Below are 13,952 nucleotides of genomic sequence, written 5' to 3'. Positions count from 1 at the left end.
TTGAGGACTTTATTAGTATACCTAATAAGTTTTAAGACCATAAGGTATATCAGCTTGTTGAGTAATTTGTCCATAGCAACTGTGGGCTGTAGCCCAAAAAATGTTTCTCTTTTTCTCCTTTTAGGAGCAAACCCCAGGGGCTTTCCAAGAGGACATTCCACTTGGAAGTCCTGTCCCCAGTCTACTCAAGTCAGTAAACAACACCTAAAAAGAGCACAACCTTTTTATTTTTTCAGAGATACAATGTTCAGTTTGGATGATGAGAATAAGCTAGCTAGCTCTACCATTTATTCCAGTGAATTCCAATGAAGGAAGAGGCTAAATAGGATCTAGACTCTTTTGGTCTGTTAATATCTAGCTTATCAAATCCACAGCCTGTACTTCTGGAGCAGGCCTCCCCAGTAAGGCCAAACGTGGTAACTGTTGAAGATGGAAAATAGGGACGATTCAACACATACATGCAGTCCGGTCTGCTGTTGCTGCCTCCATACGCTCTCTAAAATTCCGTGTTTGGTTCGAGCTAGGAGCGGTACCACAGTGCTGGTCCATCTTTGCTCCACCGTTCCTCTGATTCTGCTTCGCTGCTTTCGAGGGAGAACAGGTTCAGATCTTCTGGAAGCTGGTGGAGGCCATTCCCTTGGCAGCTTGCTGGGCTAACCAGTACTTGTATCTTTTGGTTTTGGGCCTCTCAAAGTTCACCACGGACATAGGTACCCTCACAGTGTCCAGTCCATTTACCTGCCCACAGAACAATAGGAATGCTTAGGTCAGGGGGCAAATAAGGCCAACACGACCCAATCCCAGCTTTCTACCCAGTCAGAAAAAGGAGACCGTATGTCAAACACTCACCGTCACCTCGCACCAGTACTCACCCCTCTGGGTGATGGGCTCTTCGGGCAACTTTAATGCATGTGGGGCAACCACAACGCCAAGCTGCAAAAAAAATCACAACCAAAAGGAGCTCTTTTTACATGGTTGCCACACTGGGCAATCTGAAGAGGACTCTAGACTTCCCTGTACAGGGATGAGTAAAACTGGGGAGTTTACCCTGGCTGATCCCACGGAAAGGCACAAACCTCCATAAAGAGTGGCAGAGAAACTCAGTCCTGATTTCTCAGGGAGGTGGTTTCACAAAGAGAAACAGGGTTTGAGATCAAAATCACTTCATCCACATAAGTAAAAATTCTCCAGTGTCACAATTCCCCAGCTTTTCCTATCTAGAGAAAATAAATGTTCCCATCTTCTATCAGTTTTCAATTTCTTTGTGACCATCCTTAGTCATTTCCCTTCCACGCCTCTGCAAACCAATCCAGAACACCTTCCCTAAGATGGACAGCCACGTGTAAATTGATGAAGTTAGAACACACTCACACCATACACAAAATTAAACTCAAAATGGTGTAAAGACTTACACACAAGACATAACACCACAAAACTAGAAGAGAACACAGCAAAACATTCTGGCATACATTGTACCAATGATTTCCTGGGTTAGGCTCCAAGGCAACAGAAATAAAAGCAAAAGTAAGCAATGGGACCTAACCAAACTGACAAGCTTTTGCACAGCAAAGGAAACCATGAAACAAAAAGACAACCTGCAGACTGGGAGAAAGTATTTGCAAATGATGCCACTGACAAGGGCTTAATTTCCAAAATATACTAACAACTCATATACAACTCAACAACAAAAAAATCAACCCAACTGGACTTCCCTGGTGGTCCCATGGTTAAGAATCTTGTCTGCCAATGCAGGGGACATGAGCTGAATCCCTGAAGATTTCACATGCTGTGGGGCGACTAAGCCCATGCATCCTAGGGCCCGCGCTCCGAAAAGAGAGGCCACCACAGTGAGAAGCCTGTGCGTTGCAACTAGAGAGCAGCTCTTGTGCACAGCAATGAAGACCAAGTGCAGCTAGAAATAAAGAAAAACTGAAAGAAAAGAAGCCAACCCCATCAAAAAATGGGCAGATGACCTAAACAGACATTTCTCCAAAGAAGACACACACTAGCCAACAGACACAGGAAAAGATGCTCATCACTGCTAATGATTCAGTTCAGCTCAGTTGTGTCCGACTCTTTGTGACCCCATGAATCGCAGCACGCCAGGCCTCCCTGTCCACTGAAATGCAAATCAAAAGTAAATGAGGTACCATCTCACACCATTAAAAAGTCTAAACAGACCTCCCAAGTAGTCCAGTGGTGAAGAATTCACCTGCCAATGCACAGGACATGGGTTCAATGCCCTGGTCCAAGAAGATCTCACATGCCGAGGGGCAACTGAGCTTGCAATCTGCAACCACAGAGGCCACACACCACAACCACTGAAGCCCATGCTCTGCAACAGAAGTCACTGCAAGGAGAAGCCCGTGTACTGCAAGTATAGAGAAGCCCCAACTCACGACTAGAAAAAGCCCACATGAAGCAATGAAGGCAGTGTATCCAGAAGTGAAACAGAAGTCTACAGATAACAAATGCTGGAGAGGGTGTGGAGGAAAGGGAATCCTCTTACACTACTGGTGAGAATGTAAACTGGTGCAGCCAGTATGGAAAACAATATGGAGCTTCCTCAAAAAAAAAAAGAATCGCCATATGATCCAGCAATACCATTCCTAGGTATGCGCTTAGTCGCTCAGTTGTGCTGGACTCTGCGACCCCAGGAACTGCAGCCCACCAGGCTCCTCTGTCCATGGGGATTGTCCAGGCAAGAATACTGGAGTGGGTTGCCATGCCCTCCTCCAGGGGATCTTTGCAACTCAGGGTTCAAACCCAGGCCTCCTGCATTGCAGGCGAATTCTTTACCGTCTGAGACACCAGGGAAGCCCACTCCTGGGTTTATATCTGGACAAAACTACAATTCCAAAAGATACATGTGGGACTTCCCTTGGGACTTCCCTTGTGGTCCAGTGGTTAAGAATCCACCTGCCAATGCAGGGGGCATGGGTTTGATCCCTGGTCCGGGAAGATCCCACATGTTGCAGAGCAACCAAGCCCCTGTGCCACAGCTACTGAAGCCCCCACACCTAGAGCCCATGCTCTGCAACAAGAGGAGCCACCACAATGAGAAGCCTGCACACCACAACAGAGCCCATGCTCGCTGCGACCAGAGAAAGCCTGCGTGAAGCAGCAAAGGCCCATCGCAGTCGAGACACGGAAACAGCCTAAATGTCCATCAGCACATGAATGGGTAAAGAAATTGTGGTCCATATACACAACGGAACACGACTCACCCACAAAACGGAATGAAACCGTGCCATCTGCAGCAACAGGGACGGACCCAGAGATGACCATACTAAGTGAACTAAGTCAGAAAGACAAAGACCGGATGCTGTCACTTACATGTGGAATCTAAAATGTGACACGAATGATCTATGAAACAGAAACAGATCCACAAACGTAGAGAACAGACTTGTGACTGCCCAGGAGGAGGGCGCATCGATTTACGTATGGCTGTCCAACTTAGGGAAAGCATTCCTGGCTGGCTTGCACTGTGGGAGGGAAATGACTTGTGGTTGCCAGACTGGGGAGGGATGGATTGAGAGTCTGGGATTAGCAGACTATATATTGCAACTATATAGGATGGATAAACAGCAAGGTCCCACTGTACACAACAGGGCACTATATTCAGTATCCAGTATATTCAGAATAGAATATGAAAAAGGGCACATATATATAAAACGATCATTTTGCTGCACAGTAGAAATATGTTTTAAATCAATTAAAAAAAAAAAGCTTTCCCTAACTTCAGCTGGATGATCACACCCTTTCCTAACAGAGGGATCAATCCTAGAGTAGCTGCTGCTTCCCAGGGGTAGCTTCCATCTTAGGGCTACAGTGGTGTTTGGGAGTACTCACATTTCTGAGAAAGTGGCGGGCAACTATTTCAGGGTTTAGCTCCCATTTGACGTTGTTCTTCATTCCTACCTCCAGGTGGCAACTCCTCAGAAATTTCACTGTCTGAGAGGAATTATAAACAGAGGGTAGGTTAGAGTTGGAATCAAGGAGAGGAAACATGTTAGCAAGAGGCCAAGAGGCATGAAGTCTGAGAGTTCAGGCAAAGCATGATTCCTGCCTCGTAGCCAAGGGAGGTGAGATGATGAATAGGAAAGATAAAAATTCCTATCATCTCATGACTGACATCATGGAAAGATGTTTCAGCAATGCTCTGGAGGGGAATGCTGCCTGTACTTGGCTCTCCCTAAGCAAGGAGACACAGGCCATGTCAAAGTTAGGCTCATCGACTGTTCATCTCAGGATGGAAAGACTTTCATAGACTGTTTTAACCCAATATTCTGGCCCTTCAATCCTACCACTACACCATTAATGATTCCTCCTTGCTTACAGAATGAGGTATATTAAAAAAAAAAAAAAAGAATGAGGTATAAATTCATCAGCTGAGGATTAAAGATGTTTTATAAATCATGCCCACCCCACTTTTCAGTCATATATTTCCTAATATACTATTCAAGTCCTCTGCTTTAACTAGGCTGGTCTACTTTCTATTTTAAAACATGCTTTAACTGAGCTATCACTTCACACCTGACATAATGGCGATCATCAAAAGAATACAAGTAACAAATGCTGGCAAGGATGTGGAGAAAAGGGAATCCTTGTACACTGTTGGTGGGAATTTAAATTTGTGCAGCCACTGTGGAAAACAGTACAGCAGTTTCTCAAAAAACTAAAAATATTAGAACTACCATATTATCCAGAAATTCCACTCCTGGGTATATATATCCAACCTCCTCCAAAACACTAATTCAAAAAGATACATGCACCCCAATGTTCATAGCCATGTTATGGACACAACCTAAGTGTCTATTATGAATGGATAAAGATATGGTATACGCACCACACACCCACACACATATAGACACAATGGAACACTATGCAGCCATTTAAAAGAACAAAATTTTGCCATTTGCGGCAACAAGGATGGACTTGGAGGCCATTATGCTAGGTGAAATAAGTCAGAGAAAGAAAAATACTGTGATATCACTTATATATGTGGAATCTAAAAAACACAAATCAGTGAATATAACGAGACAAAAACCGATGCACAGGTATAGAGTGTAAGACAGGTTACAAGGATGTACTGTACAGCCTGGGGAATATAGCCAGTATTTTGTAATAACTATAAATGCAGTGTAACCTTAAAACATGCCTTAATTATCTACTCAGACTTTGTCTCCCTTAATACCTTGCCTACCTTCCTGGTCTATCCAAAGCCTATTAATCCCACAAGGCCTAATTCAATCCCATCTGGAAAAAACCCCTCCTCAATCACCCTAATCCATTTTAGTCCATGTCACTCATGATTTATTGTCTTGAGTTTATGTATCACTTTCTCTTGTGTCTGTGTTCTTTCCAGCTTGTCTGTAAACACCCCTGAAGGCAGAGTCCTCATCTCACATTTTCCCAAGGGTTCCCGCCCAGGTTGGGGCCTCCCTCAATAAGCCAGAGCATTTGACCCAACATGTCAGGATCTCCTAGGAGGTCTTAATATTAGTATCAGTTACAGTAGCCACAGTACTTCCCCCTGCCCCTACCTTGTGCCTGAAATTAGGAGACTTCAAGGAAATCAAGGAGCCTTTTAGGGAGAGGTTGGTGACTTCTGTATGTGACCCATAAATAAAGATTTTCTGTTTCTACTCACCGCCTCACCTGCCTTGGTCTGGATCTTGTCTAGTTTTCCTTCTTGTCTCAGCTAGAAAAGAAAGTTACAGATTGAAAAAGAGAAAAGAGTCCATAGTAACTAACAACAAATTCTTACTATACTGGGCATAGTCTGGGCTTCTGAATTCCTGTTCTTCTAGTCCCTACCTCATTTTCAAATTAAATATTAAAGGGAAAGAAGCTGTTAGAAGTAATGTTCAGGTTTTACTATCTCTTGAGTCCCTCTGCTTTCTTTTTGGGCTCACCAATTTCTCCTCTTCAAACAGCTTCTTGTTTTCAGGAGATGCATACACAGCCAGTCCTTCAGGAAGTAGTCGATTACGGCCCACAGACTTTTTCACTGAGACCAGGTCACCTCGGACTCCAAGTTCTGCCAACAGAGAACAGAGGCACAGGATCAGAATTATCTAGCAGTCCCTAAAGAGGAGATGATCAAAGAAAAAGAGACCTCTTATTCTTTCACAGTGCTTATTCCTCCCAGAAGAAATATTAGTATTCACTAGGAATAGCACGATTTCGAATTCATTTCTTTAGGGTCTGATTGAGAAACTCAATATTCCATGTACAAAGTGAAGCACTGTCCCATCACAGAGATTTCAGTATGTGGTGCCTACTGTCAGGCCTTTCTCCCCACACACTGTTAAAGATGCCGTGCTAAGTGGCTTCAGCCCTGTCCAACTCTTTGCGACCATGTGCACTGTAGCCCGCCAGGCTCCTCTCTCCATGGGGAGAATACTGGAGTGGGTTGCCGTGTCCTTCTCCAGGCGATCTTCCTGATCCAGGGATCAAACCAGTGTCTCTTAAGTCTCCTGCATTGCCAAGCGGGTTCCTTACCACTAGCGCCACCCGGGAAGCCCATGCATAGGGAAACAGTCAAAATGAGGCCTTCCAAGACTCTGGAACATAAAATTAGATGATGCTGCATTCATATTCTAATTTTCTATGTAGGAAATCAATGTCACAATCACAGTACTTTTTACCCGCTTCTTCTCAGTAGTGAAAGGGCAGAAAAAAGTTGATGCCGAACAGAACCAGCCTGAGAGAAGTACCTCTCCCCGGGCCTTACCGTCCACCGACTGGGTGAGGATGAGCTCCAGGTTTTCTTTGGGCCTGTGTTTCGTATCTTCCACGAGCTTGTAGACGCGGTGTCGCCGGTGCAGGCGCGGTTTCCGGCCTTCTCCCGCTAGCGGCACCTTCCACCAGCGCTCTACAATGACCGTGCCCTGGAGGCCGGGGGAGCGAGGGTGAGCCTCCTCCACTGGCCGCCGGCACCTCAAGGAGAGCCCACCACCCTTGATTTGGGGCCCACCCGGTCTCAGCGCGCTTCTTAAAACAAGCCTCGGCCATAACTAGCTCCACCAGAGGCAAGGAGCCCCAGGACTCAGACCCAGCCCTCACCCGACTGTGAGACAGGCTGAAGTCGCGCTCCGAGCCGGGGGTGCTCCCTGAAAGTCGCGGCCGGAGGAGCTCCCGGACCCCTCCTCGCAGCAGCCGCTCAGTGAACACCCGCAGCTGAACTCCCCGCGGGACCGCAAAAGCAGCCGCCGCCATGTTCTCGGGCGCAGAGGAACGTCCGCAAGGCGCAGGCGGCAGGAAAGGCCCCCGCGGGCTGCCCGCGGCGGGCCTGAGCCGGCGCGGCTCTGTGCGCGCTGAGCTTCCAGGAAAGCCTGGCACGGATTGAGCTGCGATTTGGGTGTCTGGAGACCAGAGATCTGGCTGGGATGGGTGCTCCACGATTCAGCATTTCCGCCACTCCCTTTTCCCAGTTTCTTCTCGGGGGAGGGACACCCATAGCCATTGACCGATAGTGGAATGACTGTTAGGTGCACTGACACCGGGAGACACCCGCTCCCTCCCTTGGCTTCACTTGTCTTTATTAGTCTCTATTACTGGGGTCTTTTTATTTAGCTCCAGTCGCTCTCTGAGGTCGCTTCCAGTTCTGACGTTCTGTGATAGCTGGATGCTGAGAGGAGAGGGTACTGCTCTCCCTTTTCCTTACTTCAAATCTATCTAAAAGTGGTGGAAGGATGGAATCCTTTGGAAAACTGCCAACCTCAGGATCGTCTCTTAATCGTTACACTATTTAGTCCTCCTATCCTGGAATAAGATACTATCTTCCTTCAGGATTACTGCAATAGTCTCCTAACAAATATTTAAATAAGTAAATCACGAGGGAGACAGTTCCCTCTGTGGAGGGTCTCAGTACTGGGGAGTAAACCATATAAATGGAATGAATAGGGCCTGTTTGGCAAGAGATTTATGGAAAGATGCTCTGAGCATCATGTTGCTGCTGCTAAGTCGCTTCAGTCGTGTCCAACTCTGTGCGACCCCATAGACGGCAGCCCACCAGGCTCCCCCGTCCCTGGGATTCTCCAGGCAAGAACACTGGAGTGGGTTGCCATTTCCTCCTCCAATGCATGAAAGTGAAAAGTGAAAGTGAAGTCGCTCAGTCGTGTTTGACTCTTAGCGACCCCATGGACTGCAGCCTACCAGGCTCCTCCGTCCATAGCAGGAGGAGCATTTTCATTTCCTCCATCCGTTTTCTAGGCAAGAGTACTGGAGTGGGTTGCCATTGCCTTCTCCGAGCATCATGTTATTCGACCTATAAACAGCCTTTGGCCAGCAGTCCCTCGTAATTACACTTTCTTTAGGGTAGCTTCCAGGACACCCGATTTATTTTTCTCCTTCTGGTCTCAACATGCTCCCAGAAACAAGCGGGGAGCTTCACTCATTTTCTTCAGTCTCCTTTGCTGATTTCTCCTTTATTCTTTATCTCTTAGAGTGCCCCCAGGGCTCAGTCTTTGGATCTTTTCTGAATGCCAATCTTTACTCATAATGCCAATGACATCAAATTTCTGTCTTCACCCTAGACTTCTAAACTCCACACATGACTATCCAGCTGCTTACTTCATCTTCCCCTTATACAACTGTGGACAATGCAAAGTTAACACGCTCCAAACTAAACCCATCTCTATCCTCTGCCCCATACTGCCACACCGGCAGCCTTTCTTCTCTGTCGATGGTAACTCCCTTCTTTCAGTTCTTGGACTCACCTTCTCTCCTATTTCAGGAAATCCTGTGGGTGCTACCTTTATACTATTTCCAGAATCCGACCATATCCCATCACTCCAGCTCTCCACCATGGTATAAGATACTATCTTTCTCCAGGATTACTGCAATAGTCTCCTAACAAATAATCCTTTAGAGCTCTACAGTTTATTTGCAATACACCAGTCAGAATCTTTTGAAAAACATGTCAGATCATGTCTCATCTGTCCAAAACTTGCAAAGACTTCCCCCTTTAGTCAAAGAAAAAGGCCATACAATGGTCTACGAGGCCCTGTATGACCCGGTCCCATTAGCTGTCTTCTTCTACTCCCCCTATAGCTTACAGAGCTTACCAGGTAGCAGTAGTGGTAAAGAACCTGCCTGCCAGTGCAACAGATATAAGAGATGGGGGTTCAATCCCTGGGTTGGGAAAATCCCCTGGAAGAGGAAATGGCAACCCCCAGTATTCTTGCCTGGACAATCCCATGGACTGGAGGCTGTCAGGCTATGTCAGGGGGTCGCAAAGGGTCAGACAGGACCGAAGCAACTTAGCACGTAGCTTGTAACCCACAGTGGACTTGAAAACATTTGACCTGTTCTCCTTAGGGATTTGCACTAGCTGTTGCTTTCACACAGAAGCTTGTTATCCTCAGATGTTGGCTTGGCCTAACTCCCTCACCCTCTTTGAGTCTTTAAATGTCACCCTTTCAATGAGAGCTCCTTAGAGCACCCTTTTATTACTGCCACTGTCCCACCCCTTCACCCTTCTGAGCCTTCTTTCATCTTCTAACACGTGAAATAGTTCTCTTGTGTTTAGTGTTTAGGTTTGTTCTTTCAGTGTTCGAAGCTCCATGGGGCAGGGATATTTGGTTTGTTTACTGGTGTATCCCAAGCTCGCAGTAGGCCCCCAATAAGTATTTGTAAATAGATGAATGAAGAACGTGCAGAGGTCTCAGACTGGTGGCGCCAGCTCCAAATTTTGCACACAATGTTGATTTTTTTTAATCAATAATTTTTATTTTTTGTTAGTAGTAAAATTTCTCAAATTAAAAAAAAAATCTTTTTGAGAAACTTACCACAAAAATCTCTTTCCAGTTTCTGTTGAAAATTGTATGATCTGGTCTGCATTCCTGCATGGAAACTTGGAGCTGAGCTGTGTCCCTACACACCGCACCCCAACCCCCTGGCTTTTTTTAAGAGTGTGTGAGCTTTTCATTTTGCTATAGTCCCACCCAGCAGCTCCACTAATTTCCCCTAGCTGTCCAGGCTCCTGGAGACACTGAGTTTGCAGTTCCTACGCCATAAGGCACTGAGAAAGTTCAACAACATGTAGAACCACTGGGTTATTAAAGGTAGGGATAATAAAAATATTGAACTGAATAGGGAACCAACCAATCAAGTCAGATACTGGATCAGGGCCTTAGAAGACTCCTGCAGTATCAGACCCCAATCTGTTACTGAAGCGTGGGTTTGCCACATGCACACGCCAGAGGGGAGCCCATGTTCCGTGAGCACAAGTGGTCAGCCAGGGCTGTTTATCAACCACACAGAAACAAAAAGTATTTTAATTTCTGGTACAGCCATGAAGTCCATACTAGTTGAACAAGAGCTCTGGGGGCTACCTAAGGGGGTAGATGGGGTAGGGAGCACAGAGAGGAGCCCTGAAGTGACTGAAAGGCTGGCCCTTTGCCCATGTCACAGTGCTCACCGTGTCACAATGGGACCAGGGGCCTGAACCCCTGCCACCAGCCCCTGAACCTCACTTTGCCGCGGGGAGGCACTGAACTAAGAAACTGCCTTGTTACAGGTCACGCCCCTCTTTCTACTCCCTTTCTTATATCAAGAGGGGAAAAACACGGAACTACCTCTACCCGTTCTGGTCACCATACGCCTATTATCTTTACTGTTACAAGTACCGGATCACCCTCCGGGAGAAGATGCTGCCTTGCTGTAAAAGGTACTTGTTTTAATCTCTACCTGTAGTTGTTTAACTGTAAAGAAAAATAAAAGAATTTGAAAGGACTCCCTAAGTGGCAAAAGATAATAGCAAAGTAGGGTGGAAGGCTGGCATGGAACTTTGTAAACCTTTCTATCTGGCTGGCCTGGGGAAATGGAAATAGATAGGCTGGTTCACAGAAGATACAGAAGACAGTGCCAGACCTGGCCCCGTGTACCTGGAAGGTAAGTCTCTCCTCATCTCAGACTCAGAGATCAACTATTTGGGGCCTCTTTTCCCTCATCAGTATCACCACTTATAAGGAAGAGGAGGACTTGACACTCCGGCCCCGTTGCTGTCTTCAGTGCTCCTGAGTCCCTAGTAGGTCTTCAGGGGGCCAGACACACCGAGCAGGGTGATCAAGACCAGCTTAAAGAATTATATTCGGTAAGTGGACTGGGAGCTGGTGCTGGGACATGGCAGCCCATTGCTTGCTGTAATATGGTATCTTGCAAAGGGACATGAACTAGTTGGAAAATAAATCATAGAAAGCTAGCTCATGTGACCTCCTGTGTAAAAGTGACTTGCTTTATAGGCAAGGATTCTGGTCCAGAGAACTTAAGGCAGGGTCCTAGGGCTGGTGTTGAAAAGCAGGATGGGAAAAGAAGAACTGAAAACAAAGACAGACTATATTAAGACATAAAGCTGTATTCTGGGACATAAAGCTGTTCAGATGCTAAGTTTTGGGTCCAGAATCTGGAACTCCTGCACTTGCCTTTGTATCATCATGCCTAGGTATGAGCTATCCATTTTTAGATAAGAAGTGCCAGAATTTAGAGAAAACTTATATGATGGAAAAAAGTAGAAGAGTAATATTAGTGAGACAGTAAACAGATGACACAGCTTTGTTTAAAGAATAAGCTGTTTGATGTAAATACAAGTTTCTGAACCGTTAGTGCACCCCTCACTGGAGTCAGCAAATTTTTGTCAAGGAAAACTCCATGATAGGGACAGAGTTAGGTCCTAGAACTAAGAGATATTGAGTAAGGCCTGGCTCCACTTCACCTAGGCTCTCCATCAGCCCCCTCCTTGCTTCCATAGACACACCTAAACAGGTCTGAGATCTGATTTGAGGGTTAGGTGAGCACAGAAACAGGAGACTCTCAGTTTTACTCCTTTTCTAGGCTGGGAACCTGACGGTGCTGTCTACTGACCCCCTGCTTCACAAGGACCCGGTGCAGTTAGACTTCCACTTCCGCCTCACCCCCCAGACCTCTGCCCACTGGCACGGCCTTCTGTGTGACCACAGGCTCTTCCTAGACATCCCGTATCGGGCCTTGGATCAAGGCAACTGGGAAAGGTAACTGAGTCTGGATGGGGGGAGTGGAGGTGAAGGGAAGAGGTAGGGGTTCACTCTGATGTCACAATCAGGTAATGGGCATGCTAGCCAGTGAGGGCTTATTCAGAGGCTGGATACATTCAAATCATTGAACCAGCCAAATCACTGAACCAGCTCCTGGTGAGCTGAGCCAGGATCTGGATTCAAGGGATAACAGCCTATAGGAGGTTGCTAAACTGATTCAGAATCACAAGGTGGAATCCATAAATAGTTGAAAGGAAGTGATCTCCAGCTGTTTGTCTTTATGGAGTGGCCCCCTTTCCCCAAGCCCCTTCCACGGTAGGGGTATGAGGCCACAGTGTATAAACCCTTAGCTTCAGAGAAAAATCCATCAAAACTAGTTTGGAACTTTCACTTCCTTGGGTCAGGAAACAATGAGCAATAAAACACCTTCTGTTGCAAATAGGCACCTTTCTCAATTTTGAGTTTGTGAAACATGCCTTAACCATTTTCCTTCTGGTCCCTAGTTTGACCGCAGCACTGCAGTATGTGGAGGAGAAGACCAATGTGGATTCCGTGTTTGTAAACATCCAAAACAACCGGAATGACAGAGGTGGGGAATCTGCTCTCTCCTTCCTGGCCCTTTGTGCTGAAGCAGCTGACAGCAATTTCCCCTTTATAGGAGACCTTCCTCCCCTCATTCTAAAGGGCATGTTCAGGCAGTTCAGGGATTCAACACCCATCCCCTTCTCCCCACCAAGGAAATTAAGGCACCTAGTATTCTGTTCATTCAAGTCATAACTGAACTGTCAGAAAGGCCCTGCACACAGATTTCAGAAGCTAAACTGAAGAAGCACTGGTGAAATTACACAGAAGCCATTCAAGGGTTGTGGCTGGTAGGATAGAAAGAGTCTCAAATGTATTAAGCACCCATAATGTGAAAGGGTCAGGTGTAAGGCCAGGAATATATTTAACCAGATGTGAGGTGCACATTACAGAAATGCTTGCTCCCTCAGGGAGCTTATACTCTGTTGGATATGAGAGACAAGCAAGAGTTTATTATACCATCACTGTGTTAGGCACTTTGTAAACATCTCATTTAAATTCTGTGATCCTCATTTTACAAACATGTAGAACACTGAAGCCAGGTTAGAGTCCAGCTCTGTTTGACTCCAAAGCACATCATCCCTGTGCCTGCACCACACTGCTCCCTGCCCAGTCATTCCCCAGTGGAAGAAGCCAAATCTAGGGGAATGGTTGCATGGAGCCTCAGAGTATTCTAATGTTGTTCTCTTTTCACAGGTGCTCTGCTACGTGCCTTCAGCTACATGGGCTTTGAGGTGGTCAGACCAGACCACCCAGCCCTTCCTCCCTGGGACAATGTCATCTTTATGGTGTATCCCCTTGAAAGGGATGTTGGCCACCTGCCCAGTGAACCTCCCTGAACATGCTTATTCCTACTCTGTGAGGGGCTGGGAGCCTTGTTAAGTGAGAACCAAGCTTCCAGGATGTGACAAAACACCTTCCGTCTAGGAGTAAAGGGTAGTGCAATCCTCTTGTGTTTACTATTTCTTTGCAGGGGGAGTGGGGGAGAGGGTTGGCTGGAGTGAAAAATGAGCCTTACAGAGCTGAATTCACTGAGGGACAGACAGACATTTGATGACTGAAAAGCTCAAAGGGGTCTGAGCAAGACAGGGAAAGGACCCAGGGATTTTAAGCTTTTGCCTTCCCCCATCCCAAAACTATTCCCTTGTTTATTTTAACCATCTGAGCACCGGCCAGGAGCAGGAACCAAGCACCGGGGAATTCAGAAAGACTTAAGCTTTACTGGGATATTTTTATCCATATACTTCGGTTCAAACTGGAGACCAGTGAAGGAAATGAGAGAAGGTACATGGTTCCTGTGGCACTAGTTTAAGGGCAGGAACATTCCAGGAGGCTGCAGAAGTAGTGCTG

At 46.4% G+C, this 13,952-nt stretch overlaps 2 protein-coding genes across 3 annotated transcripts; one reads left to right on the top strand and one right to left on the bottom strand.

The window, feature by feature from the left end:
• Positions 1–209: 209 nt before the first annotated feature.
• Positions 210–7,286, bottom strand: MRPL9 (mitochondrial ribosomal protein L9). 2 transcript variants are annotated; one of them, XM_005894970.3, is made up of 7 exons: positions 7,072–7,286; positions 6,740–6,896; positions 5,919–6,043; positions 5,654–5,704; positions 3,853–3,954; positions 873–933; positions 210–738 (listed from the first exon to the last, which is right to left on the bottom strand). In XM_005894970.3, exons 1-7 carry the CDS (start codon positions 7,222–7,224, stop codon positions 689–691), a joined length of 699 nt encoding a protein of 232 aa, XP_005895032.1. In that variant the 5' UTR covers positions 7,225–7,286; the 3' UTR covers positions 210–688. The 2 variants fall into 2 exon arrangements, with proteins under 2 accessions (XP_005895032.1, XP_014333451.1); XM_014477965.2 differs by having other exon boundaries at positions 850–933; positions 7,072–7,281.
• A 3,196-nt stretch (positions 7,287–10,482) lies between these two features.
• OAZ3 (ornithine decarboxylase antizyme 3) lies at positions 10,483–13,552 on the top strand. Its single transcript, NM_001290534.1, is given in 5 exon segments — positions 10,483–10,678; positions 10,965–11,104; positions 11,842–12,017; positions 12,524–12,609; positions 13,299–13,552. Coding segments are annotated over 5 exon segments (708 nt in total). The 5' UTR covers positions 10,483–10,514; the 3' UTR covers positions 13,442–13,552.
• The last annotated feature ends 400 nt before the right edge of the window (positions 13,553–13,952 follow it).

The sequence above is a fragment of the Bos mutus genome, chromosome 3 (genome assembly GCF_027580195.1).
Source record: "Bos mutus isolate GX-2022 chromosome 3, NWIPB_WYAK_1.1, whole genome shotgun sequence".
Classification (NCBI taxonomy): Eukaryota; Metazoa; Chordata; class Mammalia; order Artiodactyla; family Bovidae; genus Bos; species Bos mutus.
This window is presented reverse-complemented; position numbering and strand designations above follow the sequence as displayed.